We start from the raw sequence: 22,057 nt of genomic DNA on the forward strand, positions 1-22,057 counted from the left end.
ATGACAGGCTTACCTAAAGGGCTCTACATTGAATGTTCAGGTATATGACGTTTGGTCAACCCTCATGAGTAGGTAAGATAAGGGTATCCCACACTACCCAAGGCTCTAGTGTTAGTTGTACCATCACACCCTGACCAAAGGTAGTTCCTACTCTGATTCTGGAGGTGGCCTGATACAATTGGGTGAAAGCCAAAAGTTTCAGGTTTACAATCAATGCCCTCTAAGCCAAAGCCAAATCTATAGTAGTATCTAATACAACAATTTCTCCTGATGGACTCCAGAACTGGAGAAAAATTGTTGAGTGGGGCTAATATCCACCCCTACCTGGTTGCCCAAGTATCTAGCTGTAGGGTGTCTCTCATCCAAGTAAATCCAAGTTCCACTCCCCAAAAGTCGTCGTGTCCACATCACTGATCCAAACCAAGCAAGTCTGCAAATCGCTAGGCAAACCTGCAGAATACAGTGTAGTACCATCTGCAATCTCAGAGCCATGAAGTTTGTCATCGTTCCATAATGGAAGATTAATATATACCTTCATAAGACAAGAATATATCCAATCTTACAAATTACACTTTTGATAAAACAAACGAAACAACACAAGAAAGGAGGGAGTTCGTAGGCAACTTAGATGGATAAGAGGTCCACCCTTCTCACACCTTGGCCAGTATTTGGCCAGTAAGAGGTCCACCCTTCTCACACCTTGGCCAGTATTTGGGCTCAGATGGCCAGTTGGACAAGCATGCAGGGGTCCTCCCAGGCAGCCTCTACCAGGTTGGTTATATTCCTTACGGAATGAAGGGGCTCCCCCTTTTTCTCAGAGACTATGTTAGGGTTGAGTTGGCATTTTCAGCCTCAACCTTGGTTTCTTTCCAGCTCATTCTGAGCTTTTATTTACTCTTCTAGAGTGTTTTTTTCTCTCATGGCCAACATGATGTATTTCCACTTCGAGCTTGCTCATGAGGGTTTCTTTCACACTTAATAGAAGTCTTTTTCATGAAAAAAATTTATGAATAAATAAGAAAAAGTAAAAACAAGTTAGCAGGAGCTATGCTTATAAGAAAAAGAAATCACACACACACACACACACAGAGTCAAATTAGGTTAAATATCCAGGATAACTCAACAAAAAAAAAAAACCCAAAAAAACTACTACAACTAGTGCTAACAACAACAACATAATGGAAGATGAAGTTCAATAATATTATTTTGTGATCAGATAGAACAATCCATTGCCTCTGGCTCAAAGAGAAAAATGAAGGGTGCTAGGGGGCAACCCCAATGAACTATCCTATAAATCTGATTTCTGTCTACTCTCAAGATCCTGTCTGTTTTTCTTGCATTGTGTTAGTTTAAGGAATGTTAATTATCAGCGCCATAATATGCTGGATATATGAACGAAGGTATGTATTTCTTAGTGGCGAAACTCTTAAAAAGAGAAATATCATGAATTTTTTCACGAAGTTGAGGGAAATTAAGAATGTATACCTACATATATTGTTGACTAGAACACAGAAAAATCAGGGATTTTTTCACAAAGTTGAGGGAAATTAAGAATGTATACCAATATATGTTGTTGAGTGAAACACAGAAACTGAAGCTTCATTATTTTGGAGATATTGATGGTAAAGAAATTAGCAATGGTACATCTTCTGATTGGAGAGGTGACTTGAGGAAGAATTAGACAAAGGGCGTTCTGAGACACATTTGCCACCATCACAAGGGATGCCAAACACCCAGTCAAGTACATGTAGATTCTTAGAACGGAAAACATCCCTTTCTTGTGCATAACAATGCATGATAATTGATGTGGCAAAGCTGAAAAGAATGACATCAAGGCGTTTCGTGGACTTAACTAGATTACGTGGCAGAAAACCCAATTCATACACACAAATGCCGAAGCTCTCAATAGCTCTAGCAAAGCAGTAAAGAGCTATCTCCATTCGACGACTTTTATTTTCAATCAGAAGTGCTAGACCAGTTGGGAACTGCAAGACATGTAAGCTCCAAGTGAGGAATCAGAGTGTTAAATATTGCAGTAAGCATCAATTTTCTCTAAAACAAAGAAATCTTTTTAAATATTCCATTGTTTCCATAGCAAGAAAACGAAATGATTGCTAGAATCTTACAAATTCACAAGAGATGTAAACAACATGCAGCACTCTCATGTGAAACTTAATCAATCCTTGTAAACTTTCAAGACTTCACACAAAAAGCGCAATAAACATGATGAAGAGACACACCTGGCTCATTGCAACAAGGGTAGGGCTGCACTTTCCAGCTATCCGAAAGAACACACATGACCAAATCCTGTTGCAGATATGAATGGGTATGCTCAATTGAAACTTTTCAATCTACAATATCAGATAGATACCACTTGAACAAATTAACAGATCTTATAAAAAGTTGGTACTTGATTATAGAATCCAAAAAAATTAAGGATACATGCACAAATTGTAAAGTATATCATGAAAATCATATGAATTGGACAAGGATATGATTTCAAGGATGAGCTTTCAGCACGAGATGTCTTAGATAAGAGATAAAAGCGCAATGCATAGACCTCCTGCAACATGGGAACTCCACCCCAATAACACGATAAATCCTGGCTAGCCAATACAAAGAGCAAGTTCCAAGAGTTTCAATTTGAAGGTATGCCATATTTTGATGACATTCAAATACAGTACTGCACAAACCTTGAGGAATCAGGATTGAGCCTGCCACCTCTAGCCTAGGTTATCAATGCTAAACAAACAGAGCAGAAATAAAATGAAGAAGTGACAAACAATTACTACGATGTGTACACCACATGCATGGAAGGGGGTAGCTGAATACTATTTCTCCAAGTGACCTGTACAAAGGGAGGGGTTGTAGTCTATATGGGGGCTACGGGGTGAAACATGCCAGTGAAGATGGTCTCAATGGTATTCATGTTCATTGCTTCAGCATCTCGTAAAAGCATTGGGCCTGTAATCAAGCCACACGTAGCAGCTACCTAGTCAATGGCAATCTGGCACTAAAAGATGGCGCAATCATTCTATGTTCTCTGGAACAAAAGGACCCTGTAGTTTGAAGATGAGTGAGAATGATAATATGGATAGAGCATCTAAGACGCATGTAGGTAACAACTAGAAGAGCTCAACTATACAGATGTCGATGAAGACGACATGAAGGAAATCCTTCTTGCAAGCTTGCCTTCCAAATATAATGATACATTGGAGTAAGGCAATAATTTGGATTATCATGATATGGTGAGTGCCTTAACTGATGAAGAAGGACGAGCATCTAAGTTGCACAAGAATACATATGCCTCAGCGAAAGCATTACTTTGTAGACTGATTTAAATCAAAGAATGTAGATATTATTTGTTCTTACTATGGTTGAAAAGGCCACAAAGCTGAGTGCTACTGGACGTAGAGTAATTTCCAGCACATGATATGAAGGAAATCACAGACTGGAAATGCAAACCACGAGAACTGCTGGGTTAATTTGTTTGACGCACATGGTGGTGCTAGTACAGCACATTGGAGGCATTGTTATTAATAATCTCTCATCCCCATGTGCCTCCTTATTGTGCGGAGATTGCATATATAAATTCAGTAAAAAGTTGTGTTGACAGCAGCACATCTGAGAGTGCATCTAAGAGTGCTTCATGTGTACTTACTAGGCTAAAATATTCAGAATGGTGGTTAAAGCAAAGGATTGGCCTGTAGATCTGCAAAACGTCAACAGAATAGTATACAATCTTCCTAAAATTCTCTCCTTTAGCCTTAATCAACGTGACTTGTCAAAGCCTTGCCTCTCATTGCAACACAGTTTTTCTCACGTCTGCATTGCTAATAAGAGTTTTGTTGTTTGTCCCCAGCCACTGACTTGCACATGAACTTTGAAGCATGCCAGTTTGGGTTGATTACAGAACTGTAGGGAGTTTCCACACACTTTTAACCTTTGAACTTGATAAATAAAGGCTAAAATCTATTTTTAATTTTTCCTCAAATTCATTTGAATGTTCAAGACTTTGAAAATTGTATCTACTCTTATTCATTGTTCAATTTTGCCTCAACTCTAGGTTTCTGATTAAGGATCCCCATTCATTTCCTGTTATTATTTGAAAATGAAGTACACTAATTTGGTTGAGTGTCTGGATTTCTTTTCTCTGATTCACTTTTTGAATACAAATTGGATAGCAAACCAATAGATAATAAATTGATATATTACACCCAGGGCACAGTGGCTCCGTTGATTTTCCTTTGATACACCTTCATAGCTCTAAATTGATGGAAGAAGACCATGATTCATGAATTGACTCGTGGTACTCCTATGATAACATTACCCAAAAAAAAGATTGATACTGAAAATGCAATTAGACTCACCATGCAGATAAACAATAGGTAGACTCACCATGCAGATAAGCAATAGGTAGACTTACCATGCAATTAGACTCACCATGCTTGATACTTAAAACGCAATTAGACTCACCATGCAGATAAGCAATAGGTAGACAGAAACAGGCTAGATCTTGCAGCTCGCAGCATATTTTTTCCTAGAGAATTGATTGGCCTGCATCCATGTCATGACCAGAAAAGTTTAACTTGGCAAGAATTTGCAAAGCCTTCAGTGAAATTCAAAAGCAAGGTTTCCAAATTCTAACGTTCTCCACATCCGGATTGATTACCCTGTTTTATAAGTGTATCATCAATTCAATGTGGATAGTATAATAATAGTAAAGTTTACAACTCATAAAGTGAATCATTCAAAAAATCGCAACTGTGTACTAGAAGTCAGTAAAAGTTCCAAGCTAGTTCCGAATTTAAGAAAAAGGTACCAGAATGTGCAGACATTGTAAACGTCTATGTTTTACAGCTCGAGATTCAAAAGCACTAACAAGTATATACATCGCTTCATATATTTTCTAATATCCATTGATATTGAATATCATAAATGATTCTCAATAAACCGCCATGACTGTCTTACCTCCAGATCTCCAGTATTCGTACCATCAGAAAAACATTAGAGTATGCTTTCAATGTGATTTGGATCATATGAGGTGAGTGTTTAAATTTTTCCATCATTTTTGCTGAATTAATAGAATCTATGATTTAAGATCTTATTTAGACGATTCGCATAGTCTCGTTTTTCCCACTCCTTTAGTGTCTTTGCGTAGAGCAATATGAAAGTCGCTCAATATTAGAAAATCAACACATGAAAATGGCCAAGATTATCTTCAGTTTCAGAATCTGATAGCTTTATAATACCTAAGGAAAAGCATCTCTATGAATTTTGTGTTGCATTTTTCCATCCTAACCTCTCTCGTTTAGGTCTGACCTTTTGCCTAGCGTTGGCACAAATTTTGTGCCAACTACAACAGAGAGATCTAAACAGAAAACGAACGCAAAAAGTCTGTAGAAACGAAAAGCAACATCAAAACATGCTTCAAACAAGCCAGCGATGCATGCATGAACACAATCGTTCCAGGCCTGATCATGCTCCAACAACAGTAGAGTCTGGAATCCAAAAATCTTTCAAGGTCCAAGATCAAGGTTCCATATCCGGGACTTGGAACCAACTGACCATCCCCTGACCCTAACGTAGCAAACACTCTAGGTCCGGATCCATGGGTCACCCCTTCCGGTCCAATGCTGGATGCCATGTGTTCAAGCCTAGTGGCTTTGAGTGAGCCATCCGACCCAATATCCAATGTCACATCATCCGACCCATAAGGATGCCATGTCATTCGATCCGCAATCCAATGCCACATCAACTGTAACACGACAAATCCCACATCAACAACTATTAGTGGTCAAGATGGAGTAGATTCAATGGCCACATGTTAGAGGGAAGGTCTATGGACTTCATTGACGGTAATAAGGATGAGATATGTGGCCCAGTTATCAAGATCTAGACCCAGGGTAGTCGACACAAGGGACAAAAGAGCATTTGGTGCCATAGAATTGCCCCAACGACAGGTTAGAAAAATAAATAGCCTAGTCAAAGGATCTCTGACGATGAGAGTCTGCAAACCCGATCTTCCACCACCTGACTCTGTTTATTGCCAAACTTCATGGCTATTTTGTCATACTTGCCAACACTCCAAATGATGAAAGGAGGCATAGGTGAGATACATGGCTTAGTTGACCAATCATAGCATCGTGATGATGCAGATAAGCGGATCTGATCTTCCACCACTAAACTCCCTTTATCACCTTGCTCCATGGCATAGCACCTTGGACTGTTTTGTCATACTCGCCAACACTCCAAATGACAAAAGGAGGCCACAACAAGCATTCATATTGTTGCAAGTAATAGTTGTTGTTGGCTGCTAAGTTGCTAGCTACACCACGCTATGAGAAGCATCGAGCTAAGGTACGTAGAGTAGAGAGGCCTCACCAATCTTGTGCCTCAACCCCTTCCCATCAAAAGGGCAGAGTTATTTCAAGTCAACAGGCAGGGCAATCCTGTCAAGTTTCATGGAAAGTGGCCTGCAACGCCATACAAGGATCAAGCATTTGCCAACAATCTCACTCCTAGATTGCTTGAGGATTCCTCCTTCACTTCGGCAGAAGGTCGCAAAAGAACTTCATATCTATCTTTCCTCAGTAGAGTTCTAGGGGAACTCTCGCTAGTCCCAACCCTAGCTCCACCTAGATGGAGAATCACATGTCCACCCAGTCAACTCGTATAACATAATGTTGTTCCATGAGTTGGCCACACTAGGGTTTTAGGGATAGCCTTTATGGTGATGAACTATCACTTCGGTGTAACTTCTTCCACATAGTGCTGCTGTAATACCCATCTACAGTTCGTCTTCTTGGCTGTTCTTCTTTCTAGCTGTTGTACTTCTGCTCTAACTTCCATCAATGGTATCAAATAGGCATGCCAAAAGTTCATTGTTTACCAGTGCAGATAAGGCACAAATGCAAAGAACCCAAAGATATCTGATTCAATCAAATGACTACACTAAAGCAAGTGAGTTACATGATTCTAATACACAAGGTCAATAGCTTGCACAATATCTGTACTGCAAATAAACCCTGAGGTATCAAAAAAGGGCAAGGCAGGCCCAAGCTCTTTACAGAAAAGCTTGTACAGCAAGTGCAACAAATGCAACAAGTTTCAAAACTCAAATTCATGTGCACAGAGAACCATGACTGAAGCAAAGGCCCACTAGAAGCAAAGTTGACTGTACAACTCCTTCCACATAGCTCCAAACTGCAAGAAAGACACTGTTGAACTGCCCTGACCAGTCTGAACCGAAAAACAAGACCTCAAAACAGAGGCAAAAGCGCAAAAATTGAGAAAACCAGTATCAAAATAGTTCAAACTCAACGGTTTTTTTGTTTCAAGAAAATTAGTTTATTAAGTATGAATGAAAATCGTGAGAGCAAGCTCAAATGTGGGAGTACATCATGCAATGCATGAGGGGAAAAAACAGCTCAAAAGGAGCTAATTAAAAACCAAGGTGGAGGCTGAAATGCCACCTCAACCCTGAGGGAGACTCAGAGAAGAAAGGAGATCCTCTCCAAACTCTGAAAAAAGTAACTCTCCCGGCAGCGGTGGCTGCTCTGGAGGATCCTTGCATGCTCGCCCATATGGTCATCAGAGTATGTACTGTGTCGGTCCAAATACTGAACATTACAAACATCTCCAGGAGCATGATTAAATGGATAGTAGAGTTACAGGAGTACTCTTTTACCTTCTTGGTTGAGAACTCTACTAGAGCTGCCTTGGCTGATCTCCTCACCTATAAGGAAGGAGCTATTTTAGTTGAAGATGTGGAGAAGAACACTGACATGAATGAAGAAAAAGTACTTGAGGATGCATTTGTTCTACACTTTGATGGATCTTACAAAAAAAGTTTGAATAAAAGTACAAGAGGAATTGTCATTTATGATCCTGGAGGAAAGGAGATTCCAAAAATGGGGATTCAGCTCAAAGCCAGCAGTAATAACAAAGGTGAATATGCAGACCTCTTTGAAGGTTTGAAAGTATGCATTAGTCTGGGTATTCAGAGACTCATGATTAAGGGAGATGCTCTGTTGGTTGTGAAGTAAATTTTAGGTGTCTGGAAGGTTAAGGATGTTCATTTGAAGAGATGGATAAGTGTGGTGAAGAATCAATTGGATGCTTGGACACTCCAGCATATTGAAAGAGGTAAAAATGTAAATGCACATGATGCTGCGCAGGAAATTACAGCAGGTTATGTTGATGCAATAAGAGTGCAGGAGCCCTTATACAAAGGAAGGTGACATTGGCTTGTGAGGAAAGCTTCCTGTTAACTGGTAAAGTGCATGAAGAAGTTCCGAAACAAAGAAAATACAGATTTATTAAAAGCTGTACCTCTTATTGTCTGATAGATGATGTTCTTTCCATGAAGGGGGCTGATTCGGTGCTCAGAACAATTCCCTGGCATGAGGAATTTTTTCATATCCTACAAGCTAATCATGAGGGAGTTTGTGGAGGACATTTTGCTTTCAAAATCATGCTAAGGAAAATACTTACAGAAGGGTATGTTTGGCCATCCCTCTAGAGAGACATAGGACATTGGTGTAGGTCATGCCTATAGTGTCAGCAGATGAGTAAGAGGATCTTACATCCAGAACTCAAAAATATCATGCTTGCTTATAATATTTTTGAGAAATGGGGGATAGATGCCATTGGTCCTCTGCCCATGACAGCCAGGGGAAATTGTTATGTGCTGACAACTGTGGATTACTTCACGACATGGGCTGAAGCACGAGCAGTACGGGTTGTCAATGCGAAATCTGTATGCAAGTTTGTGTATGAGGATATCTACTGTAGATTTGGTGTGCCACTGGAGTTGCTTTCTGATAGAGGTCCAAGTGTCAAGAGTGAAGTAATGGATTTATTATGTGGTAAGCTGAAGATTAAACATAGATATGCCAGTCCCTATTATCCTCAGTGTAATGGGATGAATGAAAAATTTAATGGTTAGTGTACTAATATCATGGGAAAGATCATGAAAACACATGAGAAGAAGTGGGACCTTGCTTTGCACTGGGCTTTATGGGCTTACAGAGTTGCAGTAAAAGAAGGCACCCACGTTTCACCATTTCATCTTGTTTACAGGAAAGAAGCTATGTTACCCTTGGAAGTAGAAATTCCTGCATTACAGATGTTAATGAAGATGAACGAGGATTCAAATTCTACTTACCAGAACCGATTATTGGATTTGCAGGAAGCACAACTAGATAGACACGAGGCGGTGGAACATTATGCTTTGATTCAAGAGGAGAATTAGAAGAGAGCAAACAGGAAGTTCAGGGATAAGAAAATCAAGGAGGGTGATCTAGTTTTGAGACACAACAGTAGCCTGGATTCTACCTTCAAGAAGAAATTTGTGACCAAATGGGATGGACCTTTCTATGTGACGAAGAAATTCAAAAACGGCTCATATCAACTTGAGGATTTGGATGGTCAGCAGCATAAGAATAGGGTCAATTGCTTCAGACTAAAAAAATACTTTCTTAGGATCATGAGTGTGAGCAGCTGTGGACCTACTGTGATGAAACAAGACAAGCCGGAAGACCTCATGGATGAGGATATCGCTGAAGAAATGGAAATCTTATATATCCCTGTCTGCAAGACATGAATGTCTGCAGACTGGGGGATGGGCAAAATGATAGGACAAAAATTGTATCAAGTTTTTTAGCACTATATATAGATGTGGGTAGGCACATAGATGTACACATCTAGGGTAGGTGTGGGCTTTTGGTATTTGTGGATTTTTCTTTCACAAGCATGATGGACTGATGTATAGTTTTTTGAGACAATAAAGTATGTTTTGTAGGGACTTCATGGGAAATGATGAAATGCAATGTGGTTGTACCAGATCTCCAGAGCAAGGGTATCCAGTGTGTGGTCAAGTGGAAATATTTTTGGGGTCATGTAAAGTCAAGTCATGAAGGGGTTTTTATTTTATTTTCTTGAGTCATTGCGGTCTTGCATGTTACAGGAATTTGATATGTTATGGTGTCCATGTCAAGGGGCTTTTCATGTGGGTTTATGGGGGTGCATCCAAGCCTTAGTGTGCATGCTAATGTGTGTGGGAATTGTGTGAGTAAAGGTCCGAAATGTGCATTTAATGTGCCTTGGGGGATATTTGCATTTTTTTATTGGAGAGTGGTAAATTCCACGTGATGACGTGGCTGGAAAATCTCGAAGGGAACATGTGTATGCAAGGTGGCTACATGATGGATGAAGGGGAGTTTCTCGACTGTGAGCTAGAGCTACATGAAGATGGCGGCTAGGAAATGTGCGGGTTGACGTTGGAAGGATCTACGTTGCACTTGGGGGCTCCTTGAAGAGAAGGCTAGACGAAGAGAGACTCTGGTAGATAAAAGAGAGGTTGTGCATAAGTGAAAGACTAAGCGCCCATCAAGTGAAGGCCTACGTACGTGACGGGATGGGGATTTTCGACTGCATGCTTGGCACAAAGGGACTCCAGGTTTGGAAACGATAAGCTCTGGGTGCTTCGGATAACAGCTACTGTTGGAATATGAAGCCAAAGTGAGTCTAAAATGAGTGTTCTAGGTGTGTTTTATAGTCTAGTGAGTCCTAGACATGCCACGTGTCATATTGGGAGTTATCCCATATACACTATGGCTTTCTAGAGTCTAGTGTCACACTATATAGTGTTGTACTTGTCTATTGTCTATTAGATCAGTCAACATCAAGCTATCAATACATTGTGAGTATTTTGGTTATTGCCTTGCACTTGTACTTTCCTTCCTTTCCATTTTGCCTTTCATTATGCTTTCCATATTTCCATTCCGTTCCTAGCTAGCTACCATGTCTCTTCATATGGTATCAGAGCCTTCCTTCCTAGCCCTTCCCTTCCTCCTTGCTTCTCCATGAGGTAGAGGGTGGCCAGAAAGAGAAGCTGCCCTCTCTTCTCTTGGAGGAGCTCCCCTTCCCTACTCCTCTCCATTGAAGGCTTCATCAACATTGGGATTCTCCTCCAACTTGAGCTTCTGCCACCTCTCTTCCCTTTCCTTGGTGAGCTCTTCTCCTTCCTTTAGCTACAAAGACGTCCTGAAGTGGTGCTGTTTCTGTTGCTCTCTCTGTTACCTGTGGACAATGTGACGCTTCTATCTGGATCTAGAAGCAGAATCACGACTTTGTGTCATCAAAAAAGTTGTAGAGGACCTTGAGTACTACAATTTTCGTTTTAACATCATTGCAATCCGAGTTTTCTATGAAAAGATATAGCTCCTGCAAAAAGAGACGAAAATTATTTCTGCGCGCAGATTTTGTTCTTGAGTTCACGGGATGATAGTTTCCAACCTAATGTCACTATCTTGATCTCCACCTCCATCTTTTTCTACTCCAGTTGGTGCCCATGAAGCTAAGCTGTAGCTGCCCACGCAGCTTCTCCTGCTACCCACGTAGCTATCCTCTCTGCCCACCATCTAGCTGCAACTGCTCATGTTGCTCACGCTTCTCCTATTCGACGAAGCTCTATCTTCTCGCCATTCGAGCTGCCACATTGCACACCTCATCTGCCTTCTATAACGGTGTGTAGACTCCACACTAATTTGCAGCAAGAAGATAAAGAAAAATGATCTTGATGTGAGGTACGGTTACTTTCCGGCTTCTCCGATTACTTCTCTGATTGCCCATGGTGCTAGGCTTGCACATTGAGTGACTCTACTAGTCCTTGTGGCACCTCCAGCCTCTACATCAATTTTTAGGTGACTCTCCATCTTCTATCTTGAGAGTCATGCCATGACCGCTACCCCATAGACTTCACCAACACATATTTTGGGGCATCCATGCCTAGTGCTTCATCGACATCGTCATCAACTCGCAAGGATGTGCACACATATGTAGTGGCTACTTGGAGGACATCTCTTACTCCTAAGAGATCTATTTTTATTATTCCTATAGCTTGATGTATTTTGGGGTCCTCGGTATTGAGTGTTTGGTTTTCATTGAATCTAAAGGTCCTCTGCCTTGGATAGTCCTCCTAAAAAGATGTATTGGTTTTCCTATTTTGGTGTGTGGCTTCCTAACATGCCCTGCTATGAAGCCAAGGGGGGATGTACTGTGGGAGCCATATGTATTGGCTTTGATAGATCTCGTTATCAGGCCTGGTCGAGTTCCAAGATGTTGGTGTATTCCTAGACCTATGAGCTGGTCATGTAGCCATGCTATAACGTGAGCCTCTGAGCATGTTGAGTCTCAAGCCATGAGAGTGCTTGGATCAACCTCTGAACATGCACAAATTTTAGCCTCTGAGTTACATGGGGTGCACAGTTTGATGACTATCATTGTCATGTTCTGTTCTTGGTTCCATTCTAGTAGTCTCTCACCTTGCCTTCATGGGGGGGTGTTGGAATATGAAGCCAAAGTGAGTCTAAAATGAGTGTTCTAGGTGTGTTTTATAGTCTAGTGAGTCCTAGACATGCCACGTGTCATATTGGGAGTTATCCCATATACACTATGGCTTTCTAGAGTCTAGTGTCACACTATATAGTGTTGTACTTGTCTACTGTCTCTATTGCATCAGTCAACATCAAGCTATCCATACATTGTGAGTATTTTGGTTATTGCCTTACACTTGTGCTTTCCTTCCTTTCCATTTCGCCTTTCATTATGCATTCCATATTTCCATTCCTACCTATCTTATGCTGATTTGATCGTGGGAGATTCCTGGGTACTGATAGAGAAGGAGAGGAGGTAGCGCTGTTGCAGCTTTGTGGGAGTTATGAGCTGTTGTTCTTGATGGAAGCTTAGGAGTGTGGGCTATGGTGACTGTTCTCTGAGTTTTGGGGGGAAGTTCAGTTCTAAGTTTATATGTTTCGGGCTGTGTAGTATTTTGGCTCTCTCTGAGTTTCTGTGATCCAAGTTCAGTCAGTTTTGGTGGGGGGTTTGTCTCGGTGCCTATTACAGAGACATACTCTGGAATCTGGTGCATAATCTCATCATCTACGAGCCCACATTGTTGCTGATCCCTATGAGGTCTCAGCTATGATACTGACATGGTAAAGTACATAGTTTCTTGGCCGTCTTTCGTTTTTTTTCCTTATCAACGTGGTACCCCATCTTACCTAACTGCCTCTGTTGCTGAGAAAGGCATTCCAGGGAGAGGGGGGATCTTGGTAACCATCCCAAAGGCAGTTCCAATGGAATGCAAAAGTCGATGGTACATCTGAGGAAGGCTGGGAAATCTAATGAAGAGTGACATCATCCGGCTATCCTCCTCAACAGGATCAAACTCCAAGGAAAAAGGAGTCCAAAAAATCCTCCTAGAGCTCAGTGCTAACGGGCTAGCCTGAAGCATTGTACCTGCTACCTCCGAGGTGTCAAAAAAAATCTGGAAGAAACCTCGCCCAAGCATACAAACATCTGTGAGGTGCCCTGCAAGGTCTCCAGGTAGACCGGCAAGCATCTAGTCCCTGGCATGTAACCTAGAAGGGTGGGACCCATGGATGCGAGCAAAGAGCGATGCCGAGCTCTCTTGCTTTGTATCTTTTTTGAGCTGCTGCAGCTCGTCTTTTGAGAAAGTGATGGTTTCGCCGATGGAAGCGGGTGAGGATTGACTGAAGGCTGGGCCATCGTCAATCAAGGTGTGAAGGCCGACTTGAACACATAAAAGCTCCGTCCGACCAAAAAATGCTGCTAGGAAAGGCTAGGATGAGGAGGAAGGAGGATAGAAAGACGATAAGGAAGAGTAGGGGGGGGGATGGGGGAGGGGAGGGTGAGGACTAAGGGGAGAGAGGGGGATAAAGGAGGCAAAGGGGGGGGGAGAGGCTAGGAGAGGGGGCAGCAGGGGGCGAGGTGAGAGGAGGAGGAAGCCGAGAGAGGGCGAGGGAGTTAGGAGGGTAGGGCGGAGAGGGAAGGGGTTGTAGAGGGTAGGAGGAGAAGGAGGGAGGGCTAGGGAGTGAAGGCGAAGAGGCTAGGGGATAGGCGGAGAGTCTCGTACAAACTGCAAAGAAACCACGGAAGAGGCTGAAAATACTACCTCAGTTTGGCTATAGACTCTAAGAAAAAGGGAGAGCCCCTTCATTCCATAAGTAAAATATCCCTCCTAGCAAAGGTTGCCCAAGAGGAACCGCGCCCAGCTAGGCATCAAATTATATAAGTTATTAGTTCATATACCAACCATGGTATGAGAGGGATTTGGACGTGAGATCCATCCAATGCCTTCGTGTACCTAGCTCTCTAGATATGCCATGCTACAATCCTTGTTAAGATCTCTCACGAGGTATCCACATAAGCATGTATAGGTCTAAAAGAAGATAAGGAAACATCATCCAATGAGCAGTACTTAACTAAGTGTCTTCAAACCGAGATAGCCCAAGAAGAGTCTTGTCCCTCATAGAAGACCTGATGCCAAATCCTCCTTGGCCCGCATCTGATGTACCTTTTCCCTTGGTACCATGGCTTTACTGTGAAGGACATGGACACAACACACCATGTTCCACGATTCCAGGTGACGCTCCCCTTCCCAGGGCTTCCAAAGGAATCCAGAGCCATCCTTCCGTCCATTGGTAGAGCGTTTCGCACGGTGCTAGAGTCCCGACCAGACTTGGCAGCATTAGTGGTAGCAAATGACGGGGTCCCCACGATCAGATTGGTGGTTAACGAGGCACCCATGGAGGAGCAACTGCTGCAAGAGCCCTTGGTTGGAGACCCCTCCCCCCAACGGCAAGGGTCAAGGTTCAGCTAGGTAATCCTCCCTTAGTGGAGGTCGAGAGATCACAGTCACCCTTGCGTTAGCAGCGTGCTTCAGTTTTTCCTAACGTTGCAATGGCAGAAGATGCGGAGGATAGTCAGACACAGCGGCGGTTGAGGAGAAGAGGATCCAGAGCCGCGGTGTGCCTGATCAGTAGAGTGCCCCTATTCCCTCCCGCCCCCCTCTCCCTCTCCACACCCGCCCTCTTCTTCCAAGCTCACCCCCAACCCTCCTCCCCCCCTCGCCACTCCTGCTATGGTCATCCTCACCACCTGCCTCCCGCCTTCCACTCTGCCCTCCTCCATAGTAGCTTCTTTAGCCTCCCCCCCTTCCCACCCCCTATCGGATCTACCTCGTCGGCTCCTTGGCCAGAAGTCAAGGGCACAACCGCGTGCCCCTCTACTTCCTCGTCTCAGCATTCTGTGCCCCCCGTCCTTCCCTCCCCCCCCGATTCAGAGGAAAGGGGCTCATCCTCCCAATCATCGGCTCCCAAAATTCAGCCCGGGCGCTCTCTCCCGAGGAAATTTTGGAGATTGAGGCCCTAGAATTACCTAGAGATTCCGGAGTCTTACCCTATGCCATTGGAGGTGACGCTCACAATCTTGTAGCCCACAAAGGGGGTTCGATCAGCGTAGTGGCTCGCAAACACATCCAGTTTGGTGGTTCCAGTTTGCCTCCACAGATACACAATTTATGAGACAATAACCTAAAAAATCAACATGGAAATCATAAAAGACAATGGCATTGCTCTCTACTTAAAGGCTACCATCCTACATTTCCTTTCAACTCCCTAGTTCTTGCATTGTTTATGACTTGGTACCCCTAGGAATTCAAGCAGCTCATCAATTCTTCAGCATTGCACTCACAAATGTTGTTCCTGTCTCAAGATTTAGATCGTGGCTTTTTCTTTCTAGCTCAAGGTTAAGTAGAACGTTTACATAGTGATTGAGTTGAACATTTACATAATGCTCATTCAACCTACAAACATGAAATTTCAAGAAAAAATAGGTACTCCCAGTGCAGATAGGTACTCTGAAAGCACCCTTTGTTGGTATGGCGAAGTCCATGACTTCCATTGTTTTGCTCTTCAGTGCCCAAGAATTGTGAATCTTCCTCTTCATTTGATCTCTTCTTTGTTTCTAAAGTAGATGAGATCAGTATTGAGCCATGTACCAAAGAGAGAGAAGATTTCCAAAATCCCTTATTTCAAATTCTGCTCTTTGGGGCGAAACTCATTTTGCAAAACTCCAAATTGCTGCTCCGTAGCTCTCCCCTACCTCTAGCCTCCGCCCTTAGCCTTCCCCTCCGCTACCTTCCCCCTCCGTCCACCTCTCTCTCCGTCGGCCAGCTCCCCCTCCTCGCCAGCTCCTCCCTCTCACACTGTCCCTCCTCTCCCCGCTAGCCTACTTCCCTCGCCTGGCCTGCTCCTCCCTCCCCCGCTGGCCTTCTCTTCCTCCGGCCAGCTCCTCCCTCCCCCATAGGCCCTCTCCTCCCCTGCGGCACCTCCTCACCCCCCCCCCTAGTGGCACTTCTGCGTCTTCTGTGGGTCTCCTTCTCCCCTGCGCCACTTCTGCCCCCCCCCCCTGAGGCCTTCTCTCCTCCCCCTCGGGCTGTCTCTTCCTCCTCTCCCTCCTTGCCTAGCCCCTCCTCCCCTCATCCTCTCCACTCCTTGCCTAGCCCCTCATCCTCTCTACTCCCACCTCCTCGCCTAGCCCCTCTCCCCCTCCTCCTCTCTACTCCTACCCCATCCTAGCCTCTCTTCTCATCCTCCCTCTACTCCTACCCTCTATCCTAGCCTCTCCCCCCTTCCCACCTCTCTTCTCCTACCCCTAGTCCTCTCCTCTCTCCCCCTCCCTTAGCATTCTTCATCCCCTTCTCTCCCTTCAGCCTTCACCCTCTCCTCGGACACAACATTTTTAGTCAGACGGAGCTCAACAGTGTTCGAGTCGGCCTTCCCACCTCGATTGACGATGGCTCAACCTTCATCCAATCCTCTTCCACCAGCCGCAAAAACCATCATTTTCTCAAAAGACGAGTTGCAGCAGCTCAAAAAAGATACAGAACAGGAGACCTCGACATCGCTCTTTGCTCGCATCCATGGGTCCCACCCTTCCAGGTTATAGGCCAGGGACTGGGTGCTCGTCGCTCTACCTGGAGACCTCCAGGGCACCTCATAGATGTTCATTTGCTTGGGTGAGGTTTCTTCCAAATTTTTTTGGACTCCTCGGAGGTAGCATGTGCAGTAGCATTGAGCTCCAGGAGGATTTTTTTGACCCCGGGGTTTGATCATGTCGAGGAGGATAGCCGGACGACGTCACTCTTCATCAGATTTCCTGGCCTTCCACAAGTGTACCATCGACTTTTACATTCCATTGGAGTTGCCTTTGGGGTGGTTACCGAGATCCCCCTCTCCCTGAGATGACTTCTTCAGCAGCAAAGGCAGTCAGGTCCGATGGGGTACCGCGTTGATAGGACAAAACCTGTATCAAGTTTTTGAGCATTGTAAATAGCTGTGGATAGGCACATAGTTGTACACATCTAGGGTAGGTGTGGGATTTTGGCATTTGTGGATTTTTCTTTCCCAAGCATGATGGACTATGTATAGTTTTTTGAGACAATAAAGTATGTTTTGCAGGGACTTCATGGGAAATGATGAAATGCAATGTGGTTGTACCAGACTTCCAGAGCAAGGGTGTCCAGTGTGTGGTCAAGCGAAATGTTTTTGGGATCATGTAAGGTCAAGTCATGAAGGGTTTTTTTATATTTTCCTGAGTCAATGTGCACTTGCATGTTACAGGAATTCGATATGTTATGGTGTCCATGTCAAAGGGCTTTTCATGTGTGTGTACGGGGTTGCATGCAAGCTTTAATGTGCATGCTAATGTGTGTGGGAATTGTGTGACTAAAGGTCCAAAATGTGCATTTAATGTGATTTGGGGGAAATGTCTTGAGAGTGGTAAAATGTCACTGATGAGGTGGCAAATTAGGCTGAGGTGGCTGGACTGATTGGGAGGCATCCTGCTCATGTGAATGTGGCTATGTGAGGAAGAAGGGGAGCTTCTAGATAGCGATGTGGCGGCTAGGAGCTGAACGACGGGAGCTTGCTGGAAGGATCATTTGGCTGCATTTGACGAGGGGATTCTAGAAGAGTTGGGGGTGGAACGACCAGAGAGGTTGGAGAGGCTCGCAGTTGTTGATGGGAGGTCGTGCGTGAGCAGGAAGCTGAAACCTCTGCATGTGTTACCTTACCACACGACGACCACCTGTCAACAGGCGTTGACCACATGACGACATCTGTTGACCACATGTTGACCATGTGTCAACACAAGTCAGCCACGCGATCACACGGGTTCATCCAGGAGTACTGTGACATGAAGTTGGGGGTAATAAACTTCACACACCTCTTCACTTCCTACTGCTTTCGAACTGACTGACAAAGATATTTATAATTGAGAATGGGACATTAGAAAGAAGCTTTTATGCCAAGATACCACACCATACTTTCCTCCCTCAGATGAGAATGAAGATGGTAACATCCCAAGTGATGTTGTAATCAAGCACAGGGAGAAGGAAAGGATCAGCAGAGGCCATAATCTCAGCGAGCCGGTCTGCACCAAAGAGAAGAGCGATACGTTGTTGAAAGAAGATCTTGCGGCTCAACATGACATGAGCTGATATATATTGAGGAGTTTGAAGGGGCTGATTAGGTCGGATGGGTAGATTCCGAGGAAACATTGCACCTCCTTCATAGACACCTTTACACTTAGCTCAAAACACTCTACAAACTGTCATTAGACACAGAGGCCTATAACTTTCAATAGAGACATGATATCAGAGATTCAAGCACACAAAGGGATACGCCTTATTATGGGCTTCGCGCTGATATAAGTTTCATTGAAAACAGATAGACGGTTGAAGAGATATGGACAGTTTACTGAAAGGGGGTAAAAACTGTCATGAAAACAGACTGTCAGACACAGAGACTCATAAAATTTTGCAACAGTATCTGATTCAAGATCTAAGCACCTAGAGACATGCGCCTTAAAGAGAGCTTCGCGCTGATATATGTTTCATAAGAAACAAAGAAGCGGCCAAAAAGTTATGGACAGTTCACTAGACGAGGGTAAAAACTGTCATGAAAACAGACTGTCAGACACAGAGAATCATAACTTTTTGCAGCAGTATCTGATTCAAGATCTGATCACATACAAACATGCGCCTTAAAGAGAGCTTCGCTCTGATATAAATTTCATTAAAATCGGACTATCGAGCATAAAGTTATGAGCAAAATACTAACAGGGGGTCAAACTGTCATGAAAACTGCCCTCCACCCATGCTAATTTCGCCTGCTGAGCAGGATGCTCCCTCAAGACTCCACCTTCATCAACGATCCACCCCTCATAGATTTCGCCTAGAAGAGGGGAAGAAGTTTTCATGATGGCTCGAGAAACAGATGGACCATGTGTGCACAGTGAGCAGCCGAATAGAAAGAACTTTTAAGGCTTTGAAAGAAAGAAAAGAGAAGAGACACTCAAGAGAGAGAGAGAACCTGAAGTGACCTTCATTACAAATAGAGTGAGAATACACTCCAACACTACAAACACAAGGGAGAAGAAGAGATTTCATACATACAAGAGGGAGCGGAAGCTCCAAGACTACTCATAGAGAGAGAATAAACTAGAGAGAGATGGACTCAAGAGTCTACATAAGAGAATATCTACAAGACGGAGAGAAGGCTCATGGAAGAGGCTTGGGGAGACTAGAGCTACAGCAACCTGAGGCCTAATGGTGGAAGAGATTGATGAACAAGGGAGAGGAGGGCTCCTTTTATAGAGATTTTGTTACCCTCCTTCAACCATTTACAATTGCTGCTTGTAGATTCCTTTCCCCATCAATCACATAAGCACGTATGTCACCATCCATGTCCTTTTTGGCTACTCTTGCCATGTGTCTCATCACAAGATGCTCAAGACTCTTAAAATATTGAGAAAGTCAAGAGTCTCCTCACATGGAGCCCATAGGGACCCTCTCTTTTCCACATGTCCACATCCTCCTTATTCCACATAGGAGTTCTAGAAGGATTCCTCTTGACTTCACACTCCTCCACATGCCTTCCACACGCTTGGCATGTGGCCTCTCTTATATTATTGGAACACATGGACATGAGCCCACCTCTTTATATGACTCACTCTTCCTATTTTCTAAAAAACTCCATAATATCCCATACACAAATAACTCTCACCCCATACCAAGGTATTTATAATTCATACCTATGGTATTTACAATGAGCCATTCCACTCATCCTCTCCATCCCATACAATATCATAGAGAATAGAAATAAGTGAGAGCCGCTAGGCTATCACTTGATACTCAAACTCTTATCAAACATAGAGAAAAACAATACCAATGCCAAATTAAAAATATCAATTTTTGGCGTCACAGTACTATCCGAGGCAACCATGTATCGACACATGTCAACCACAGGTCAACCAGGAGTATCATGTCCAAAGTAATCTCATAAAAAGCTACGCATATGAAGAGTGAGCTTAGCACATGGAGCAGTCAGGAGTATTTACATTTAGACAGTGGTTCAGTGATACAGTGGTGCAGTGGTGCGGTGATCGAGCTCACCTGAAGAGGCTGGCGAGTCAGGGAGTCAGGAAGTCGCCGTAGCCATCAAAAGAGCCAACGGCGCAACGGCTATCCTCAATAGCTAAGGAGATAAGAGGATGGAAGAAAGGAGGGGATTCTCAGCGAAGAAGGGACCCTCCAAGGCGGGGGATGAGGATGAAGGAGAAGGTGGAGAGGGGAGGAGGGGGCATTCAGCATTCGGCACTGGAGCAGAAGAGAGAAGAGTGAGGAGAGATAGAGGCTAGAGCTACGAGCTTGCCAAGGAGAGAGTGTGGAGAGACTTGTGTGTATCCTCTATCTACTATGGGGATAGACCTATGTATTCTTGTGACTTGCGACGTGTGACCTGGAGACACTAGTCCAGTGATATGTACTTTGGCCAACTTGGTCACTTTCTCATCTCTCTTGTCTCTTCCCGATATGGGGATTGTTCACCAGTGTAGGACGACATTTTCTTATTCTACCTATGTGGTGGAGTTCGCCGGTGATTGTCATTTAGCATAGTGCACTCGCACGGACGTCGTCGTTCACTGCAGTATAGCATACGACACTCGCACACCACCGCACGGTGCACTCTGCGCGATCCATTGCATTAGAGCATTGCAACACTCATGCTTCTCACGCTAGTGGCCTTTGGCCTCCGATAACACCTCTAGAAGGATAGGAACCCCTCCCCTCAAACAGTTTATGGCGATCACGGTGGGACACTGCTGGTGTTGAGTAGCACGAGTGAAGTGGTGATCTAGGGTCCTAGAGAGAGGTCTTATGCCGAGTAGTTCTGAAACATTTGAAGGAGCTAGTGAGAGAACTAGGAGGTACTTGAGGAGAGTGGAGAAAAGACTTCGGCAGACCAAACTAGGTACAAGAAGCATTACGTGCGACGTAAGTTTGCAAAGTCCTCAACTCGAGCACAAAGTGAGCCCATTGGAGCAGTAGCCAGAGCAACTAACTTCATCGACACTCTCATTGACCTGGATCAACAGGAACCCTGGTGGTCAGCGATCCGGACTCCGGAGAAGAAGAAGTGCAAAGCAGAGAACATGTGAAAGAAGAGGGTACTAAGGACGAGGGCTCCTCAGGGACTCATCAAGGTCAAGGCAGCCCCTCTCCCCCTCCTGCAACGATATCTTCATCAACCACCTCTTCTACCGAAGTGGTGACTCCATCTGACCTCTTGTGGACAAGTTGCTACCTCATCTATTATGCATAGCTCCGGGCTCCTAGCTAATCCTTCTTCTAGATCTATCCCACTGGGGGTTACTTTTGCTCCGGCCATGCCTTTACCTGCCATGATGGTTTCATCTCCCTTTCCATCCACACCGGTGTTGCCTTTTCCACCACCTCCTTCCTTCCCTTCTGCCTACTCATCCATGACTTCAACTCCGTCCCTCTCTTTCCCAAATGCTCTCCCATCCTCTTTCACCCCCACATCTTCCATGTTCTCACCCTTTCCCTCTACAACATCGAGACCCCCCACTTACGCGCTACCATCTGGGTACACTTCCTCTATGACTACATCAGTAGTGACTTCCCCATTGTGGTCCTCCACAAGAGGAGTTGTCGGGGTGGTCTCCTCCTTTGGAGCACCAACACTCATTACAGCCCCATCGGGACTCCCTCAAACTCTTGCATCTTCTCCAACCTCTCGGGTGGAGATGGCCGTTCTTAGTCCTCTAGACAGAGCTAGACTTCTCGAGCTACTCAACAAGGTCCACGTGAAGACTCAAAAGT

At 44.2% G+C, this 22,057-nt stretch overlaps 1 protein-coding gene across 1 annotated transcript in view; it reads right to left on the bottom strand.

The window, feature by feature from the left end:
* Nucleotides 1–1,631: 1,631 nt before the first annotated feature.
* The window catches only part of LOC147904945 (uncharacterized), a 69,470-nt gene continuing 49,044 nt past the window's right edge, over nucleotides 1,632–22,057 (bottom strand). The window contains exons 6-8 of the mRNA XM_087392971.1: nucleotides 4,477–4,557; nucleotides 2,241–2,307; nucleotides 1,632–1,985 (exon numbers count right to left, since the gene is read on the bottom strand). Of these exons, the coding sequence (XP_087249097.1) occupies nucleotides 1,632–1,985; nucleotides 2,241–2,307; nucleotides 4,477–4,557 (502 nt within the window). The remainder of the gene's footprint in view (nucleotides 1,986–2,240; nucleotides 2,308–4,476; nucleotides 4,558–22,057) is intronic.

The sequence above is a fragment of the Dipteris shenzhenensis genome, chromosome 2 (assembly GCF_047967505.1).
Source record: "Dipteris shenzhenensis isolate YYH24624 ecotype China chromosome 2, Dip_SZ_1.0, whole genome shotgun sequence".
Taxonomy (NCBI): domain Eukaryota; kingdom Viridiplantae; phylum Streptophyta; class Polypodiopsida; order Gleicheniales; family Dipteridaceae; genus Dipteris; species Dipteris shenzhenensis.